This window comes from Procambarus clarkii, chromosome 73 (genome assembly GCF_040958095.1).
Source record: "Procambarus clarkii isolate CNS0578487 chromosome 73, FALCON_Pclarkii_2.0, whole genome shotgun sequence".
Taxonomy (NCBI): domain Eukaryota; kingdom Metazoa; phylum Arthropoda; class Malacostraca; order Decapoda; family Cambaridae; genus Procambarus; species Procambarus clarkii.
The window spans coordinates 14,326,653-14,348,369 of record NC_091222.1 but is presented as its reverse complement, the minus strand read 5'-3'; the positions used below and the strand labels follow the sequence as shown (position 1 = coordinate 14,348,369).

Below are 21,717 nucleotides of genomic sequence, written 5' to 3'. Positions count from 1 at the left end.
CAGAGGAACGCCATATTGGACGCCTCCTTCAACATTGTCTTGCTAAACTCATAACATTTATTATATTTATTGAAGAACATGTAAAACATTGACTTTGCGTGATAACCTCTACACCATCACCACGGAGTCACTCACTATCAACTGTACCACAGGGTCACTATCATGAAGAACAGCTGGACACTACACCACCAGATCACTCACTATCATTAACACCAGTTATACACTGCACCACGGGGTCACTATCACCTAAACAGCTGGACACTGTACCACAGGGTCACTATCACCAACATCTGGCCACCGCACCACGGGGTCACTATCACCAACATCTGGCCACCGCACCACGGGGTCACGATCAACAACAGCTGGCCACCGCACCACGGGGTCACTATCAACAACACCTGGCCACCGCACCACGGGGTCACTATCAACAACAGCTGGCCACCGCACCACGGGGTCACTATCACCAACATCTGGCCACCGCACCACGGGGTCACTATCACCAACATCTGGCCACCGCACCACGGGGTCACGATCAACAACAGCTGGCCACCGCACCACGGGGTCACTATCAACAACAGCTGGCCACCACACCACGGGGTCACTATCAACAACAGCTGGCCACCGCACCACGGGGTCACTATCAACAACAGCTGGCCACCACACCACGGGGTCACTATCAACAACAGCTGGCCACCGCACCACGGGGTCACTATCATCAACAGCTGTACACCGCACCACGGGGTCACTATCAACAACAGCTGGCCACCACACCACGGGGTCACTATCAACAACAGCTGGCCACCGCACCACGGGGTCACTATCAACAACAGCTGGCCACCGCACCACGGGGTCACTATCATCAACAGCTGTACACCGCACCACGGGGTCACTATCACCAACAACAGCTGTACACCGCACCACGGGGTCACTATCAACAACAGCTGGCCACCGCACCACGGGGTCACTATCAACAACAGCTGGCCACTGCACCACGGGGTCACTATCAACAACAGCTGGCCACCGCACCACGGGGTCACTATCACCAACAACAGCTGTACACCGCACCACGGGGTCACTATCAATAACAGCTGACCACCGCACCACGGGGTCACTATCAACAACACCTGGCCACCGCACCACGGGGTCACTATCAACAACAGCTGGACACCGCACCACAGGGTCACTATCATCAACAGCTGTACACCGCACCACGGGGTCACTATCACCAACAACAGCTGTACACCGCACCACGGGGTCACTATCAACAACAGCTGGCCACCGCACCACGGGGTCACTATCAACAACAGCTGGCCACTGCACCACGGGGTCACTATCAACAACAGCTGGCCACCGCACCACGGGGTCACTATCACCAACAACAGCTGTACACCGCACCACGGGGTCACTATCAACAACAGCTGACCACCGCACCACGGGGTCACTATCAACAACACCTGGCCACCGCACCACGGGGTCACTATCAACAACAGCTGGCCACCGCACCACGGGGTCACTATCAACAACACCTGGCCACCGCACCACGGGGTCACTCACCATCAGCAACATTAGGAGAAGAATACCTTCAGTATACAGTACCTTTGTCTCCATGGTCTCCTGCTTGATCCTCTGCTTGATCTTGCAGGTCTGCAGGTCGTGCGCCAAGTCTGCTTCTGCTTTCTGCCCACACAGAGAAATTACATTAGTTCATTCAAATTACTTTAGTTACTTTAGTTTAGTTATTCAACCCATAGTTATTTTGTGGGTTGTAGTGGAACGGTAAGAGGCACCCCATACCATCCCGTGAGTGGTAGTGGAAGGGTAACAGACACACCCCATTCCATCCTATGGGTGGTAGTGGAAGGGTAACAGACACCCACCCCCATACCATCCCGTGATTGGTAGTGGAAGGGTAACAGACACACCCCATTCCATCCTATGGGTGGTAGTGGAAGGGTAACAGACACCCACCCCCATACCATCCCGTGGGTGGTAGTGGAAGGGTAACAGACACCCCCCCCCATACCATCCCGTGATTGGTAGTGGAAGGGTAACAGACACACCCCATTCCATCCTATGGGTGGTAGTGGAAGGGTAACAGACACCCACCCCCATACCATCCCGTGGGTGGTAGTGGAAGGGTAACAGACACCCCCCCCCCATACCATCCCGTGATTGGTAGTGGAAGGGTAACAGACACACCCCATTCCATCCTATGGGTGGTAGTGGAAGGGTAACAGACACCCACCCCCATACCATCCCGTGGGTGGTAGTGGAAGGGTAACAGACACCCCCCCCCCATACCATCCCGTGGGTGGTAGTGGAAGGGTAACAGACACCCCCCCCCCCATACCATCCCGTGGGTGGTAGTGGAAGGGTAACAGACACACCCCATACCATCCCGTGAGTGGTAGTGGAAGGGTAACAGACACCCCCCATACCATCCCGTGAGTGGTAGTGGAAGGGTAACAGACACCCCCCCCATACCATCCCGTGAGTGGTAGTGGAAGGGTAACAGACACCCCCCCCATACCATCCCGTGATTGGTAGTGGAAGGGTAACAGACACACCCCATTCCATCCTATGGGTGGTAGTGGAAGGGTAACAGACACCCACCCCCATACCATCCCGTGGGTGGTAGTGGAAGGGTAACAGACACCCCCCCCCCCCATACCATCCCGTGGGTGGTAGTGGAAGGGTAACAGACACCCCCCCCCATACCATCCCGTGGGTGGTAGTGGAAGGGTAACAGACACACCCCATACCATCCCGTGGGTGGTAGTGGAAGGGTAACAGACACACCCCATTCCATCCTATGGGTGGTAGTGGAAGGGTAACAGACACCCCCCATACCATCCCGTGAGTGGTAGTGGAAGGGTAACAGACACCCCCCCCCATACCATCCCGTGAGTGGTAGTGGAAGGGTAACAGACACCCCCCCCCCCCCCATATCATCCCGTGGGTGGTAGTGGAAGGGTATTGGTCTGCCATCGCAGTTCCGCAGATACACCTATGTTCGGTGAGGATGGGAGCTGCAAGGCGAAGGGCAACTCCAATGCGGAGAACGTCATGATTGAGGCGAGTTCCCAGGGCTGCATTGGGCACAACAAATAAAAAATCACCGGCGTGGGGTGCTGTTACCGCTAGGAGGAGGGCTTTGTTTTCAGCATCTGCGTTTTCAATCATTGAGGTGACAGTTTTTTTCCATTATGGGGCTATCCCAGTGGGCCTGCTTGTGGTCTTTTGGGACTTGTGGTCGGGGTACAGAATGTGCAATGGTTTCCTTTTGTCAGGCTGCTTTGATGAACGTTTGAGCATGAGTTCCCGCTGTGTTTCTCATACGCTCTGGTAGGATCTTTCCTACTAATTCGTTGGCCGCTTTGCATGAGGATAAGAAGGCTGGAAGTGCTACCTCAGTTGCCTTTCGTATGCCTATACCCCCAAATCTCACAGGTAGTGTTGCTTGGTCCCACTGACTCATCTAAATCTAGGTTGAGCGCCTTCCTGAATATTGACCTGAGGAGCTCATCATGCCAAAAGTTGGTGCACACCTTAAATAGTATGCTAGCCTAGGCAAGGTAAGGCACTTTGTGAGAAGGTAAAGGGCATCATGGGAGTCCAAGTCCCCTATTCTCTCTTCCATCCTCGTTTGGTCGTTAAACTTTTCATCACGGACTGCAGCAATGGCATTATGAGTGCTCCAAGTAGTGTGCTGTCGGTGGGTTTATTTACCTCACTGGATGCAATAATTTCGCACTTGGAGGGGTTAAGAACGAGACCCATGGTCTCCCCCGGTGTCTTCACCAGCTGCAGGTCTTCCAGCAGGGAATCTTGTGTGCCTGCCAGAGTGCCATCATCCAGGAACCAGATGTTGAGCTCACTGGACAGTCTGGTTGTAATTTCTCGAACCGCTATGCAAAAGAGGAAGGGTGCAAGTGGGTCTCCCGGTTGAATTCCCTCTGCTGAGGTGACTTCGTGTTTGCCAAACAGGAGGGTTGAGTCTTTGCTGTAACCTGCTGAAACAAACGGGAGAATACTTGGGCAATGTTCCTGGACTGCGGTAAGACTACTTTCCTTTTGACCGAGTTGAAAGCGTTTTTTAAATCTAATTTTACTACTGCCTGGTCTTCAGTAAGAGAGCTAATGTAGGCTCGTGCAGCATGAGCCGCTGCTTCACAGCCTTGGGGGACTCCAAACCCCAGCTGGTTGGGTTGCAGCATGGTGGCTGCTTCCATTCGGATACTTCTGACAGCAGCCCTTGCAACTAGGCGGCGAAGGGTATTACCAATGGCAATGGGTCTGATCCCTCCCCCCTTCTTTTTCAGGGCACATAGGGATGCACCAAAGAAGAATGGTTTGATTTCATCAGGGATTAACCCGGCGAGGCAGTTGTTGACAAACGTTGTGATTTCTGTCAGGAGCGCTTCTGCAGCTGGGCCAAGAACAGGGTTCACCATTTCCTTCACATGTTGAGGTCTTACCCCTGTGTAGCCTCCTGAGGAGCCCGGGGGAAATGAAACGATAGCTTTATAAACCTCTGACTCCCGGAGGACGAGAGGTTCCTGGTTAGGAGGGGGCCGGCCGGCCGAGCGGACAGCACGCTGGACATGTGATCCTGTGGTCCCGGGTTCGATCCCGGGCGCTGGTGAGAAACGATGGGCAGAGTTTCTTTCACCATATGCCGCTGTTATCTAGCAGTAAATAGGTACCTGGTAGTTAGTCAGCTGTCACGGGCTGCTTCCTTGGGGTGGAGGCCTGGTCGAGGACCGGGCCGCGGGGACACTAAAGCCCCGAAATCAACTCAAGATAACCTCAAGATAGGTGGGACCCTGACCTGCGGGGAAGGTCCCCCAACAGCCCTAAGGGGGTTGTTTTTCTCTCCATTGTTGGGTTGTAGTTTCATCCCTGGGCAAAATTTTGTCCTCTTTTTTTGTCAGGGATATTCCTGCACGGGCCCTAAGCCTCTGGCTGGCCCACTAAGTGTTGCTTGTTTCTGTTTTACTTGGCGGAGTATGAGTATTTATGACTCGTATGGTCGCTTTAGTAAGATTTTGCCATGTGTTTAACAACTTCTTCTGCTCTGTTGAATCTAAGTTGAAATCTTAATGGGTTTGTAACTGTGCACTGTGCTAGATAATGTTCCAGTGGTCTGTTGGGCATTCCTCTACAGTGTTGAACCTCACTTGTGATCAACCTGAGTGCCCCGACTGTATTACCCTCTTCAATTTTCTTGCTGACTTGGGTACCTAATTTTCTGTTGTCACTAAGGGTCTTACTTGGTCTGCCGCGGCGGTGTTTGGGGTGTTTGGGGAGGCGGATTAGGTTGTCAGCCCTAGGAAAATCCCTAATTGCTTTATTGACGGATGAGGCCAGTGTCTTGCCTCCTCTGTTTAGAACACCTAAGCATGCGTTGCCAAAATGTAATAGATTGTGCCAGGATTTGATGGTATCTGGTTCATCAAGTGTATTTGACCCTTTGTTGACTTTTCCGATGAGGTCTGTGTATTTCCCAGCAGCAAATGGGCGAGATGCCTTTGGAATGTGGGTGAGCGTCCTTGTTAACGTTGCTTCTAGCAGGTCGTCTGTTGCAATATAATCTGTTGCAATCTGCACAGGTGCATTAGACTCCTGAGTGCTGCCTCCTCCCACGGGAGGCCTCCCTGACCAAGAACAGTCACAATGCTGGCGTATGACTCTGGAGACCGTGTTGATGCTAATGTTGCTCCCACAACCCTTGCATGTGCCTCTCCTTTGGTTGGCTTCAGTAGGGATGAGCTGGCTTGCAGCGGCCTTTTCTGCCTTTCCCTTAAGTGGAGTGACTGTCACCTTGCACTGAAGTATTTGTCTCTCCTTCCTGGCTGGGGGAAACCTGGAGGTCCCCAATACCATGCGTCATGTCTGGGCAGATGCCTGGGGTGGGTGGGCTCCTGGAGGTGGTGGGTGGGGGGTGGGGATGCATGGGAGGCTGCACTGGCGCGTCAGGGATGGGGGGTGGAGGAAGGCGTGACCACCTGATCGTGGGAGGTGGGGGTGGGGGAGCTGAATACACTACACCCCACTGCAGGGGGCGGGAGACACAACACACGGGGGGGGGGGGGGGGGGAGCGGAAGACGCTACACTTACTGCAAGGTGGGGGGGGAGAGACACTAAACACCGGGGGTGGAGGAGGGAGAGTTTGGGGTTGCATTTAACACGGATAATTTCCTTTTATATCACTAAACACTGGTGAATGTATTCTGGCCTACTGGGTGTGATGCACTCACCACGATACTCGCAATGTTCACCACAGGACTGGACTCAACTTATCTTTTTCAAACACTTATTGGCGCACTGGTGATCCCCTCCCTCTCTTGACCACCCCACATGTATCCGTCCACCCTTTGTGGACGGATACATGTGGGTGAGGGAGCTCTGCGGCTCCCTCACCATTGGTGAGGGAGCCGCAGGGCGTGTGACGTGTGTGGGCGTGGGGTGACGGTGGACGGGGGAGGGAGGTGCAATGGGAGTTGGTCATCAGTGGGCGTGGGTGGACAATGGTCATCGGGTCAGCCGCCGGGAGTGGGTTGCCGGGTAGGCTGGCGAGGCCTGCCAGAATATTATATATATTGTGATATATATATATATATATATATATATATATATATATATATATATATATATATATATATATATATATATATATATATATATATATCGACTTGAGAATGGTCCAGGACGGACCGAAACGTCGTCGTCCCTTCAATTTCTAGTGTGTGGTCTGGTCAACATACTTCAGCCACGTTATTGTGACTCATCGCCTGTATATATATATATATATATATATATATATATATATATATGTCGTACCTAGTAGCCAGAACGCACTATTCAGCCTACTATGCAAGGCCCAATTTGCCTAATAAGCCAAGTTTTCATGAACTAATTGTTTTTCGACTAACTAACCTACCTAACCTAACCTAACCTAACTTTTTCGGCTACCTAACCTAACCTAACCTATAAAGATAGGTTAGGTTAGGTTAGGTAGGGTTGGTTAGGTTCGGTCATATATCTACGTTAATTTTAACTCCAATAAAAAAATATTGACCTCATACATAATGAAATGGGTAGCTTTATCATTTCATAAGAAAAAAATTAAAGAAAATATATTAATTCAGGAAAACTTGGCTTATTAGGCAAATCGGGCCTTGCATAGTAGGCCGAGAAGTGCGTTCTGGCTACTAGGTACGACATATATATATATATATATATATATATATATATATATATATATATATATATATATATATATATATATATATATATATATATATATATATATATATATATATATATATGTCGTACCTAGTAGCCAGAACGCACTTCTCAGCCTACTATGCAAAGCCCAATTTGCCTAATAAGCCAAGTTTTCATGAATTACTTGTTTTTCGACTACCTAACCTACCTAACCTAACCTAACCTGACTTTTTAGGCTACCTAACCTAACCTAGCTTATAAAGATAGGTTAGGTTAGGTTAGGTAGGGTTGGTTAGGTTCGGTCATATATCTACGTTAATTTTAACTCCAATAAAAAAAACTGACCTCATACATAATTAAATGGGTAGCTTTATCATTTCATAAGAAAAAAATTAGAGAAAATATATTAATTCTGGAAAACTTGGCTTATTAGGCAAATCGGGCCTTGCATAATAGGCCGAGAAGTGCATTCTGGCTACTGCACTATAGTGAAGTAATGCCTTTTCTGTGACAGTTTGGCAGAAGATGCACTCTCTCTCTCGGGGTTCACCAATCTCCCAGTTGCATCTGTAACCTAGACGTAGTCTATATAGCCTAACTGCTATTTCCCTGTGGATTCCTTTTGGGATATTTAACCTTTCTAATTTGGTTGCCTGAAGATACCATGTTGCAGATGGTGAACCTTCAGCTATTCTCTGGTGTAGGTAGGCTTTGTTGAGATGTGAGAGTTTTTTGGTGATGATGTTTTTTATGTTCTCTAGGCTGGGTTGAATTGTTTTATGTATCACTGGATGACGAGTTGCCAATTTAGCAATTTCATCAGCTTTTTCATTTAATGGGATTCCAATATGGGATGGGATCCAGTTTAAAGTTATGTTGAGGCCTTTGCCTTTAGCGACTGCTCCTTGATACAAAATGGTGGTAATTATTTCCACATTATCTTTCCACTGTTTTTGTCCTAGTATTTGAAGTGCAGCTTTTGAGTCTGTGTGTATGATTGCATTTTGAGTGTTTTGTGCAATCACATATGCGAATGCCTGTTGTATGGCGAACAGCTCAGTTTGGGTTGATGATACTAGTCCTCCCAGTCTCCAATATGCCTGAACGCTGGTCGTGCAAAGAGCAGCGCCAGCACTCTCATTTTCTGTGTCCACCGATCCGTCTGTGAAGATGTGGGTGGCTCCTGCTACTGCTATGCTATACATTTGCTCTTCTATTATGCGCCTTAGGATTGTCGGATCATAGGCAGCCTTTTTCATTGGGAGACTTTCTATTACTATTTTGAAAGTAGGCTCTTCCCACGGCGCGGAAGGAGTGTAATTTGGGTGTGGATGATCACCCTCTCTATCAAGAATCATGTTTTTTAAATGTAGTCTGTTTAGGACTTTTCCTGCTCTTGCGACCCAAGAGTTTCCATTATTTTTTTTTTTTTTTTTTTTTTTTTTTTTTTTTTTTTTTTTTTTTTTTTTTTTTTGAGATATATACAAGAGTTGTTACATTCTTGTACAGCTACTAGTACGCGTAGCGTTTCGGGCAAGTCCTTAATCCTATGGTCCCTGGAATACGATCCCCTGCCGCGAAGAATCGTTTTTTCATCCAAGTACACATTTTACTGTTGCGTTAAACAGAGGCTACAGTTAAGGAATTGCGCCCAGTAAATCCTCCCTGGCCAGGATACGAACCCATGACATAGCGCTCGCGGAACGCCAGGCGAGTGTCTTACCACTACACCACGGAGACATACATTGTTTTGGCCTAGTCCAACCACCAAAGCCAGCCGTACTGGGATTGGATCAGAAGAAATAATTATCTTACTGATAATTGTAGCTGTCCTTTGTGATATTCTTTCTTGTAGAGAGGGCAAACCCGTCTCCAGTCTAAGAGTTTCAAGCCTGGTCCACATGGGGGCTCCCAGTGCAGCTCTCATAGCATTGTTTTGGGCAACTTCAAGCTTTTTCCACTGTTGGTGTGATAGATTTGTGAGTGCAGGTGCGGCATAATCGATCACTGATCTGACTGCCTGTACATAGTATGTGCGAAGGACTTGCAGATTGGCTCCTCCAGAAAGGGAGGTTAGCGACCTGAGGATTGCCGTCCGGGCCGCAGTTCGCTCTCTCAAGTGACCTCAGCATTGAAATTCATGTGTGTGTCCAGGATGATTCCTAGATACTGATAGGTGTCGACCCATTCTATTGGTTGACCCTGTACTGTGAGTTGGATGTTGGGCTTCGCTATTTTTATGGGCATGGCCTTTGACTTTGAGGGGTTGAGTTTGATCCCAATCTGTTTTGCCTCTTTACTGATGTAGTCTAAGCATTTGGGTGCAAGGCGCGCAGCATCCCTTCCTTTTATGATGATGACAAAGTCGTCTGCGTAGTTTAGCAGCCTGCAGTGATGTGGGAGTTTCAACCTCATTATTCTTTCCATTAAACAGTTGAAGAGAAGAGGGCTAAGAATACCTCCTTGCGGTGTACCATTTTCATGTCTTTTGTACTCAGAGACTGTGCCATGAAGTTTTACTCTTGCTTCTCTGTTTATGAGACAGTTTTTGGTCCAGGAGAGCAGGTTGCCTCTGACCTCTTTGTCAATGAGGCAGCAGAGAATAGCTGGGGCGCTAGCCAGTTCAAAGGCTTTTTCGAGGTCCAGGAATATCAGCATCCCTGGTCTGTCATTCAAGTGGGCTAACAGAGTTGTAATACATTCCACTGTGCCAACCCCTCTTCTATAGGCATACATATCATGGTGCAGTTTAGGCATTTTCCACTCCAGTCTGTTGAGTGCCATTCTGTCAGCCGTCTTGGCTGTACAGCTTTGGAGAGAGATGGGCCTGGGATTAGCTGGATCTTTGGGTTTTGGGATCGGCACTATGTCTGCTCTATTCCAAGCAGAAGGTCTAGTTTGAGAAGTCCAGGCTAAATTAATTAACCTTAGGTATGCAGCGTCTCCCTCTGGGCCGAGGTTTCTAATCATTTTATAGGTTATTTTGTCGGCTCCAGGGGATGTATCCTTGGAGTTTTTCTTAGCCCGATTGAGCTCATCCAGTGTGAAGGGGGCATTAGTGTCAGAGACTTCTTCACATGCTGTAAGGATTCTGTGCCACCTTTCTTCCTCTAGTTCGGTCTGTACTGCTAATACATCTGGTGGAAGTTGATTGCTGGCTGCTCTCTCTGCAAACCTGGTTGACAGTACTTCGGCTTCCTGTTGAGGATCTTTGGGGTGTGGAGCTTTAGGTGTTTTATTCCCTTTGGCCCGGTGAATTTGCTGCCACATCTCCCCGAGAGAGGTGTGTTCATTCAGGTGTGAACACCATTCTAGCCACTTTTGTTCTTTTATTTGTCTGGTCTCTCGATGTACATGTTCCTTGACCTCACAAAGTAAGATCCTGTTGCGGGCACTTGGCTGCTTTTTGTATAGCTTTCTTGTTCTATTGAGTCTATGGTTGAGTTCTTTGACACGTTTGCAATAGTACCAATGATCTTTATGGTGTCCAGTGGACTGTTTTTTCAGTGGGATTGAGTGGTTGGCTGCACTTTGAATCGCTTTGACAAATTCTTGTTCTGCCTGATTAATGTCTTCGGGAAGATCATAGTTTCTTTGCCACTCTGAAATGAGGTTTTGAAATCGGTCCCAGTTTGCTAAAGCAAAGTTCCAGGCTTCAGATGGAGGCGGAGGTGGGGTGGGTAGGTCTAACTGAAGATCAATTTGGACCCCATAGTGGTCGCTTGTGAGTGTGGGCTCAACTGACCATGTTGCTGCATCTCTTAGGGAGGCTGAAACGAAGGTTAGGTCTAATCTGCCTCCTTGGATGTGGCTAGGTTTATTCTTGTTTAGGATTTGTATTTCTGGAAGCTGGTCCAGTAGATGTGTAATGTGTATGCCGGCTTCATTTGTTTTGTTCGAGCCCAGTGGCAATCGATGATGGGCATTAAAATCTCCACAAATGATTGTGTTTGTTGTTGTCGCGTGTCCAAATAACACAGAGAGATCCATTTCGGCTTGTGGAGACCTGTACACATTGAACACTTCAAGTTTGTCGTGTCTTAGCTCAATGGTGACTCCCATTACCTCTGTCCCTGCTCCACAATTGGGTGGGCTGGTTATGGATTTGGAGATCAGGTCACATTTTACATAGATTGCACATCCCCTGGATTGCCCATTGATCCATGGTAGGAAGAAGCCTCGATAGCCTGAGATTTTAGGTTCTAATCCGGCTCGAAGCAAGCTCTCCTGTAGTATCAGGATGTCTATGCCTTTGGTTGCTGCTATGCATTGCAAGTGTTGCAATTTAGTGCGCAGTCCTTGCGCATTCCATTGCAGGATCTTTAGAATTCTAGGTTCTTGGAATGTGCTGATAATTCCGTGGTATCCATGGAGTCTGATGAACACGCCATGGAGGTTGCAATTGGGGTATAGGTTCTTAGTGGTCCTGAAATTGCCTCATCAATGTCGCTTTCCGACGACCTGGACTCTATCTGCTTTTTATGGGGGTGCCTCTTGCCCTGCTGTCTTGACGGTGTGGATATTACATCTTCGAATTTTTTGAGCTTGTGCTCAATTGTCTTCCGAGACTCTGTGGTTTGCTTGATTCCATGTGAAGACAGCAGACTTTCGATTAACTCAGTGACCAAAGTTTTGAGCATTGGCCAGAGAGCGTTCAGTTCAGTGGGAGCACTATTTAATGTTGTGCAGGTTGAGGGCCTAGTGGCTTTTAGACCCTTCTCGGTGGTAACTTTGGCACTGGAATTGCTACTCCTATTAACCCCAGTGTGCTTGCTGGATGAAATGGGAGGCCGACTGCTTTGAACATGAGTCTTGTGTCCTCCATCTTTCTTTTTGTCCTGTACTGTCTTCTCACCCTTCACCATGGCCGATGGTGAAGGGCCGTGTGCCCCCTCTTCCTGAATGGGTAGACCCCACGCGGTTTTAGTGGGCATGGGAGCTGGTATTCGTTTTGGTGGGGGTTTCGGCTCCGCTGTTGGCGTGGTGGGGTTCGTTTGAAGCCTTTTGAGCCTTTCAGGGCATTTCAAGTTCCAGGCATGATGTGCCTTGGAACAATTTGGGCATTTTGCCTGAACAGGGTGGTTTGCCTTGAATTTATCAATACATGTTTTTGTATCATGGGGCTGGCTGCAGACTCCGCACCTCACTGGGCGTTGGCAACCATCTTTGTGATGCCCAAATCTCTGACATCTGAAGCATCTTAGGGGTTCTGGGGTGTAAGGCCTGTGTTGGAACACCCCCCAGATTCCAAGGTCAAGTTTTTCCGGGATCCGTCCTCTTACTGTGAGAAGGACTTGTCGAGTTTCTTGTTTTGTTCGTACTTGGCATCTCTCTGCTGACACCACATAGTTCAGCTTTTCGAGATGGCTAAGGGCCATATGCAAGGGATAGTGGAGGACAATGACTTTACTTATTTTATCCTCTGGTTTCAGTTCCTCACATTTTGCGTAATTTTTTAAAATCGTAGCGGCCGACTCGTCTTTTGGCCTCAGAATGTATTCTCCTTTGAGATTAGGTTTTGCCCTGACCTGGAGCTGGGGGTACTCTTTTTCCAGGTCCACTACAGTAGCGTAGGAAGACTTACCTTCCGTGTGCTGCACTTTGAAGACCGGAAACGTAGATCTAGTCTGAGGCGCTGGGAGAGCTGGAGAAGCTGGAGAGATTAATGGGCGATGGGTCGTAATGGAGTGGCTTGTCCTGTTAGCCTTATTCACGTGATGCCACTCGCCGTCACTTTCGGAACTGGTATCCATTATCGATGGTCTTTTCCTACTCTGAGCAGCATTGCTGGATCGATTATAAGTCAATTGGAATTCCATGATGAAATTTCAAATGATCACTTGTGGAGTGGTCTGGTGAGTGAAGGACGTGACGTCTGGTGTACAACTACACAACTGAATGAAAGATTAGAAGAGAGAAGAGAGAGAAGAGAAGAACTTACACATCTCCGATTTGTTTATATCTACATTTGAGTGAGGTGGATGGGGTGAGGTAGTATTTAATAGGGTATTAAATTCATCAACGCAAGACAGAACACGAAACAATGGGTATTGAATAGAAGTGATTGTAGAAAGCCTATTGGTCCATATTTCTTGATGCTTCTATATTGGAGCGGAGTCTTGAGGAGGGTAGAATATAGTTGTGCATTAATTGGCTGTTGATTGCTGGTGTTGACTTTTTGATGTGTAGTGCCTCGCAAATGTCAAGCCGTCTGCTATCGCTGTATCTATCGATGATTTCTGTGTTGTTTACTAGGATTTCTCTGGCGATGGTTTGGTTGTGGGAAGAGATTATATGTTCCTTAATGGAGCTCTGTTGCTTATGCATCGTTAAACGCCTAGAAAGAGATGTTGTTGTCTTGTCTATATACTGGGTTTTTTGGAGCTTACAATCCCCAAGAGGGCATTTGAAGGCATAGACGACGTTGGTCTCTTTTAAAGCGTTCTGCTTTGTGTCTGGAAAGTTTCTCATGAGTAGGCTGGCCGTTTTTCTGGTTTTATAGTAAATCGTCAGTTGTATCCTCTGATTTTTGTCTGTAGGGATAACGTTTCTATTAACAATATCTTTCAGGACCCTTTCCTCCGTTTTATGAGCTGTGGAAAAGAAGTTCCTGTAAAATAGTCTAATAGGGGGTATAGTTGTTGTGTTAGTTGTCTCTTCAGAGCTTGCATGGCGTTTCACTTTCCTTCTTATGATGTCTTCGACGAAACCATTGGAGAAGCCGTTGTTGACTAGGGCCTGCCTTATCCTACAGAGTTCTTCGTCGACTTGCTTCCATTCTGAGCTGTGGCTGAGAGCACGGTCGACATATGCGTTAACAACACTCCTCTTGTACCTGTCTGGGCAGTCGCTGTTGGCATATTCCTATGTTCGTTTCCTTAGTGTAGACTGCAGTGTGGAAACCTCCGCTCTTTTCCATGACTGTTACATCTAGAAAGGGCAGCTTCCCATCCTTTTCCATCTCGTAAGTGAAACGCAGCACGGAACTCTGCTCAAACGCCTCCTTCAGCTCCTGCAGATATCTGACATCAGGTACCTGTGTAAAAATGTCGTCAACATACCTGCAGTATATGGCCGGTTTCAAGTTCATGTCGACTAAGACTTTTTGCTCGATGGTACCCATGTAGAAGTTTGCAAACAGGACACCTAGGGGAGAACCCATGGCGACCCCATCTACTTGCTTATACATGTGCCCATCCGGGCTCAAGAAGGGTGCCTCTTTAGTACAAGCTTGGAGTAGTTTCCTTAGAATATTCTCTGGTATATCAAGAGGAGTACAGGCTGGATCACGATACACTCTGTCGGCTATCATCCCGATTGTCTCATCCACAGGTACGTTGGTGAACAGTGATTCTACGTCCAACGAGGCTCTTATCCCTGTGGCCCGTGTGCCCCGCAGCAAGTCAACAAATTCTTTTGGAGACTTCAGGCTGAAGGCGCAAGGGACATAAGGAGTCAGCAGGCCGTTGAGTCGCTTCGCCAGTCTGTACGTGGGTGTGGGTATCTGGCTAATGATTGGCCAAAGTGGGTTTCCAGGCTTGTGTGTCTTGACATTTCCATACGCATATCCAGGTTTATATTCCCCAATAATCTTTGGCAGGTGGAGTCTGGATTTCTTGGCGTTCACAGTTTCAATCAGTTTGTTTACCTTTTCTTTCAATTCGGCTGTAGTGTCCTTCGTTACCCTTTGGAATTTAGTTTGGTCAGAGAGTATGAGGTTCATTTTTGCCAGATATTCGTCTTTTTTAGGAATGACATATATTGGCGACTTGTCACCTCTCCTGACAACTATCTCCTTGTTCTCACGAAGGCTTTTAGCTGCCGCTTTGAGCTCGGGGGACAGTATGGTGCTTCTGTAATTGCCTCGATTCTTTCCTCCTTCCGCAATAAGTTCTGCTTGTAAGGTATCTTTGGTGGTGACCTTTTGTGCTTCGAGGTCGAATATGTCGTCCAACAGAATCTCCAACTCCACTTTCCGGGCCATCTCACTTGGTCTGGACATAACGTGACAGTTTATACCCAGATTTAGGAGAGTGATTTGGTCCTCAGTGAGGTTAAACCAAACCAGAAAACGGTAAAACCAGAAAAACAGCCAGCCTACTCATGAGAAACTCTCCAGACACAAAGCAGAACGCTTTAAAAGAGACCAACGTCGTCTATGCCTTCAAATGCCCACTTGGGGACTGTAAGCTCCAAAAAACCCAGTATATAGGCAAGACAACAACATCTCTTTCCATACGTTTAACAATGCATAAGCAACAGGGCTCCATTAAGGAACATATAATCTCTTCCCACAAACAAACCATTACCAGAGAAATCTTAGCAAACAACACAGAAGTCATCGATAGATACAGCGATAGCAGGCGGCTTGACGTCTGCGAGGCACTACATATCAAGAAGTCAACACCAGCAATCAACAGCTAATTAATGCACAACTATATTCTAGCCACTTCAAGACTCCGCTCCAATATAGAAGCATCAAGAAATATGGACCAATAGGCTTTCTACAATTACTTCCATTCAATACACATTGTTTCATGTTCTGTCTTGTGTTTAAATTTAATACCCATTCAATACCCATTGTTTCATGTTCTGTCTTGTGTTGGAATTTAATACCCATTGAATACCCATTGTTGAAAGTTCGTTTTTCACCTCATCCACCTCACCCAAATGTAGATATAAACCTCGAAGATGTGTAAAGCTCTATTCAGTTTCAGTTGTGTGTTTGTAAACTAAAGTCTTTGAAAATGTAATAAGTTTTACAAAACGCGCTCAAGTGTCGCGTCAGACTAGAAATAAAAATGCATTTTGGAGAATTGATCTTTGAATTACCATCAACAGTGAAAAGAAACATAAGAAAGATAGTGAAAATTAGTGTTAGAATTATTAATCTTTCTTTTTCGGTCATATTTAATAATATATATATATATATATATATATATATATATATATATATATATATATATATATATATATATATATATATATATATATATATATAAACATCTGTCATACTTAATAGCTAGAACTCACTGCTTGGCCTAGTATGCAAGGCCAGATTTGCTTAACAGAGTGATTTTCGTTATTTTCAAAAATTTCCTTCAAATTGCTTTTTTGTATTATTATTATTATATTAAACAAGCAGTAACCGGCCACGCGTTGCTGTGACTCAGTAACGCATATGCGATACTGAATCACAGCAACCTTCCCTGTCCCCTCGTCCTCCCCACCATTCCCCACTCCACCATACCCTCTTTCTTTCCACCATGCCCCACTCCCCTGTCCCTTTGTCCTCCATGCCATTCTCCATTCCCCCATCCCCTCATCCCCACCATCCCAAACTCCCTCGTCCCCTCGTTCTTTCCCACCATTCCCCACTCCCTTGTTCGATGCCTCCCCAAATGGTCTGATGTTCTGATCAGAAAATTGGGAACATCAAGTGATCTGATGTTCCCCTAACTGATATATAAGAAAAAAAGTAAAAAAAATGAAATGAAAATAAGAAGAAAATAAACGATACTCACAAAATGAACCATATGGTAAACAATACAGCTCAATTCCAACGCAATTCACACAAAATAATTAAATCAAAATGAAAATATATAAAAATCTATGAAAATTCAAATTATCAATACAATCAGAAACATTGAAATGGAATTGTAACATGTTTAGTATATCATGTGTGTTGCTCCTACATGCAACAGATGGTGCTGTTTTTCAAGAAAAGCATAGTTTTACCTGTCACAGGTGTGGCATCTATACCTATACTTACGAAATGAATGGTATGGTAAACAACATAGATCAATTCCAACACAATGTCACACAAAATAATTAAATAAAAAGTAAATAAATCGAAATCTATGAAAATAAAATTTATCAATGCATTCGAAAACATTGAAATGGAATTCGTGACATATTTAGAATAGGGTGCATGTTGCTATTATAAGCAACAGATGGCGCTGTTTAAAAAAAACAAAACATGTTTTTTCCTGTCACAGGTGAGGCATGTATATAGTAGATATAAAAAAAGACGCGCCTATTCGAATGCAACGTTGTGTCCAAATTTCAAAGCAATCGGTAAAGAGGCTTCGAAGATTTCTCTCACATGAAAAACACAATTTTTCAGGAAAAGCATGTTTTTTGTTGCCGTCACAGACATGACATCTATATAGTATGTATATAAAAACCTGCTCGGATGCGAATGGGGTATTGTGTGAAAATTTCAAAGCAATCAGTGAAAAACTTTCGGAGATTAGCGATTATGAGCTAACGAACATTTCCATTTTTATTTATATAGATTAGGAACATCAATTACTGACTAAATTATGTTAGATTAGTTTAGGATAGGTTAGGTTGGTCATATTTCTACGTTAGTTTTAGCTCAAGTAAAAAAATCATCTATAATGCAAAAATTTATCATTTAGTAAAGAAAATTGTAGAGAAATATATAATTATAGGAAAACTCGGGTTGTTTGGCAAATCGGGCATTGCGTTATGTGTGCTTTCTCCGAGGCTAAGGTTCCTTGTTCTTCCAGCTAGAGGTGGTACTCCCCTTCATATTTATTAATATATATATATATATATATATATATATATATATATATATATATATATATATATATATATATATATATATATATATACATATATATATTATATATACATATATATATTATATATACATATATATTATATATACATATATATTATATATATATATATATATTATATATATACATATATATTATATATATATATATACATATATACATATATATATATATATATATATATATATATATATATATATATATATATATATATATATATATATATATATATATATATATAGTGAGAAACCACAAGGTCTCCTCTGAATACTTTTTATTTTCTTCTCCGAGGCTATGGGTCCCCACATTGGCACCAGAGGTGGTACCCTCACAAACTAATTAAATATATATATATATATATATATATATATATATATATATATATATATATATATATATTTTACACGCTGTGCCACAGAGTAGGCCTCTCGTGCAGGCCCATCACCTCAACCACCATCCCCCAAAAGCCCAAAAGCAATCCAGCTGAGATGGCCCGATTGTAGACCAAGTTGCTGCAGAGTGCCTGGGTGCTGCAACAACACAACACGACATTGCTCGCCTCACAGCAGTAGCAGCCCCACATGCAGGGGATTTCTTGTTAGCAACCCCAATGTCGGCAACTGGCACGCGTCTCACACCACACGCCCTCCGAATTGCTGTGGCCCTCCGCCTTGCTGCCCCAATCCACACCAGATATAGGTGTATTTGCGGCGAGGTGGTGGCTGACAGGTACGGCCACCATGGCCTACTCTGCCAAAGTACAGGGGGATGGCACTCGAGGCACAGTGAAGTTAACGACATCATCAAGAGGAGCCTCACCACAGCTGGATGCCCAGCTGAAAGAGAGCCCCGTTACCTAACGCCCTGTAACTCTGATGCTCTTATTGGTTGCCCGGATGGTATTGTCGGAAAATCCAACACCATTTAATATATCATACAGACAGATAATAGCTGTGTTGTATAAACAAGTTAACCCATAGAAAACGTAACTTGTAGTGGAATTACCGTCTAAAGAAAACGGGATATCATCACCACATACCATTATAAATTCACCAGCTATTCTGCTGGGAATTATTCTTAAATACATTAGTCTTTGGACTTTACCATCATAAAAACATCTCATATAAATTAACTTAATTATCAATATTAAAGTAGAGTAAATGTGACCCTTCTATCACTTATTGACATCTGAACAATGTAAGCTAGGCGTCAGAGTGAGGAAGGAGGGGCAGCCATTGTTGTGTCACCTCCGAGACGTGTGGAGCAAATTCGGCTCCTATCATATCTGGACAATGTCGGCCAGTAGCGTCAATAGTATGGAGTGTTAGACATTATTGAGACCAGAGGCGCAGGGAGCAAATTCGGCTCCTGTTAATTTTACTTGGACGAAGTGTTATGGAAACCAAAGGTGTACCATTATCACACGCTGTCAACAAATTCAAGTTAAGTGTCTTTCCGAAACCCGTATATCTATCATTAGTGGCCATTAATGTCATTGTGTAGGGTGACCCGGTTAGATCACGAAATCGCCTCATACTAAAGGTAATTAAGCCAGGTCTTCAATGTTCCATGTACAGTATTTTCTCTGATATAGCTTGTCATATATAGGTATCTGGCTTTACAGCTAGCGCCCTTTTAACAGGTCAAGACGAGGAAGCAAGGCTTTGTGCATCAGTTACTGGGTGATGGAAGCTACCTCAAAGAGGATAATTTTGTGTCTACACCCTAGTTATACCTGGTGGACTAACCTGCTGTACTATAAGATAAGGAACCTTTTCAATGTATGTAGTTAATACTGTAGTTTGATTGGCTGCATATATATTTAATTAATATAAACCCCCCCTAATGTGTAGAGGATCGATTTGTGAGATTGAGATTATTGCAGAAATACAGTCCACTTAACATTATACAAATTGCTATCGAAGTATATAAATTAACGTAAATATAAATTCATATAAATTAAATAAATATAAATCTCACAGGTCGGTTCCCACAGGTATCACAATGAACCCCTGGAAGAATGGCAAGCAGTTGGCATGGGACTACACGTGCGTGTCAACCCTGGCTAACACCTACATTGACCTCAGTGTTGCACAACCAGGTGGCGCTGCCACCCACAGGGAAGCAGCCAAATCCCGTAAGTATAGAGAACTGGATCACCACTACAATTTTGTTCCCATTGCTTCTGAGACACTCGGCGCCTGGGGTAAAAGTGCTACCAGTTTTTTGAAGGAACTGGGCTCTAGGCTCATTGAAACAACAAGGGACCCTAGAGCTGCCAGCTTTCTTTTCCAGTGCCTCAGCGTGGCGATACAGAGGGGAAATGCGCACTGTATTTAGGGTTCCTGCCCGCCATCTGAGGAGCTGGAGGAACTCGACAACCTATGATAACCATCTTTGTAACCTATATGTAACTCCTTTTTTGTAACAAAGTTCAAATAAAGCAAATATATATGTGTACTTTCAAAAGAATGGGAGTGGTAGGAGAAGATAATATTAGTGTTCAGTGAGAAACCACAAGGTCTCCTCTGAATACTTTTTATTTTCTTCTCCGAGGCTTTGGGTCCCCACATTGGCACTATATATATATATATATATATATATATATATATATATATATATATATATATATATATATATATATATATATATATATATATATATATATATATATATATATATATAATATATATATATATATATATATATATATATATATATATTATATTCAATAAAAGAAGATTTTCTTTGTGTAAGGTTTGAGGCTAGACGCTTGGGGCAGGGTGAGTAATGGATGGTAATGGCCCGTTACATATGAGTAGGGGGATGGGTTGGACCCATTGCTCTCTTAAGTGGGATTGGCTCTATTTGCAACCCCCTTAAACTCTTCTATTTTGTGGGTGGGGATCCAGATTTTTTTTAGCTGTTGGATACTATCGTTGATATTAATTCAAAAAGAACTTGATTACCTTGCTACAGTATGTTTGCAGGTAATACTTTATTTTCCAAGTTCGTACCTTGGCTTTGACCTCCTGATCGAAAGCGGCCTTTTGTATCTCGAACCTCCTCTCTGCCTTGGCCAGTAACGCGAGATTGATATACTGGGCAGCCAGCAGTTCCTCTCCAGCCAAACACTTCTCGATCTTGGCATCTCTTGCTGCTGAAGCCTGTCCGATCCTGGCGTCCCTCTTCACCCGCGACGTCTCAGCCATACCAAGAGCCTCCAGATAACCCTACACAAATAATCAATACTAAGATTATTTAATATAATATTGGATAAATATATTGATGTCACTGATATATCGTAACCAATAAATGCAACGATGCAATAGGTAATAAAACTGATGGATTTGTTTGGTAATTACTTCAAAGCCTTATTAAATATCTTCCGTTGATGCCCGAAAGTGTACACTGTACCTTAAACACTTTGTTCCACACATAAAGTATTAGCACAATCAAAATGTTTATAATTCACATCTGTTTATATAATTAAGGTTAGAGGTAAATGACTGTAAATGGAAATTCACTTACTAGGCTATCACTGAGATCCCTGATTGTGTATGAGAGAACATGGAGACCCATAGTGTACAGATCCCTCGAGGCCACAGTGAACACACGAGCATTAAACAACTTACGATTCCTGTATATATCCTGAAAATTATATAAAATAAATTTACTAAACCTAAATTTAAAATTCAGGAATTGGTACGTGGGAAAAATCAGGAACAGCCAACTTTTTCTCAGTATTAGTCTGACTTATTGTATATTGTCTATATTTTCCGGATTAAAGATTTTAAATATTTCTTAAGGTTAATGACTAAGAAGCACAAAGTTTTCCACTTACATTACTTAGAGAACTATATTGAATATACCAAT

The 21,717-nt window shown here is 44.4% G+C and overlaps 1 protein-coding gene across 2 annotated transcripts in view; it reads right to left on the bottom strand.

Moving 5' to 3' along the window:
• The window catches only part of LOC123774193 (flotillin-1), a 156,223-nt gene that overhangs the window by 45,804 nt on the left and 88,702 nt on the right, over positions 1–21,717 (bottom strand). Inside the window, exons 5-7 of one of the 2 annotated variants that reach the window (XM_045768339.2) lie at positions 21,373–21,492; positions 20,859–21,074; positions 1,597–1,677 (exon numbers count right to left, since the gene is read on the bottom strand). In XM_045768339.2, the coding sequence (XP_045624295.2) occupies positions 1,597–1,677; positions 20,859–21,074; positions 21,373–21,492 (417 nt within the window). The remainder of the gene's footprint in view (positions 1–1,596; positions 1,678–20,858; positions 21,075–21,372; positions 21,493–21,717) is intronic. The other variant, XM_069312679.1, reaches the window with a different exon arrangement.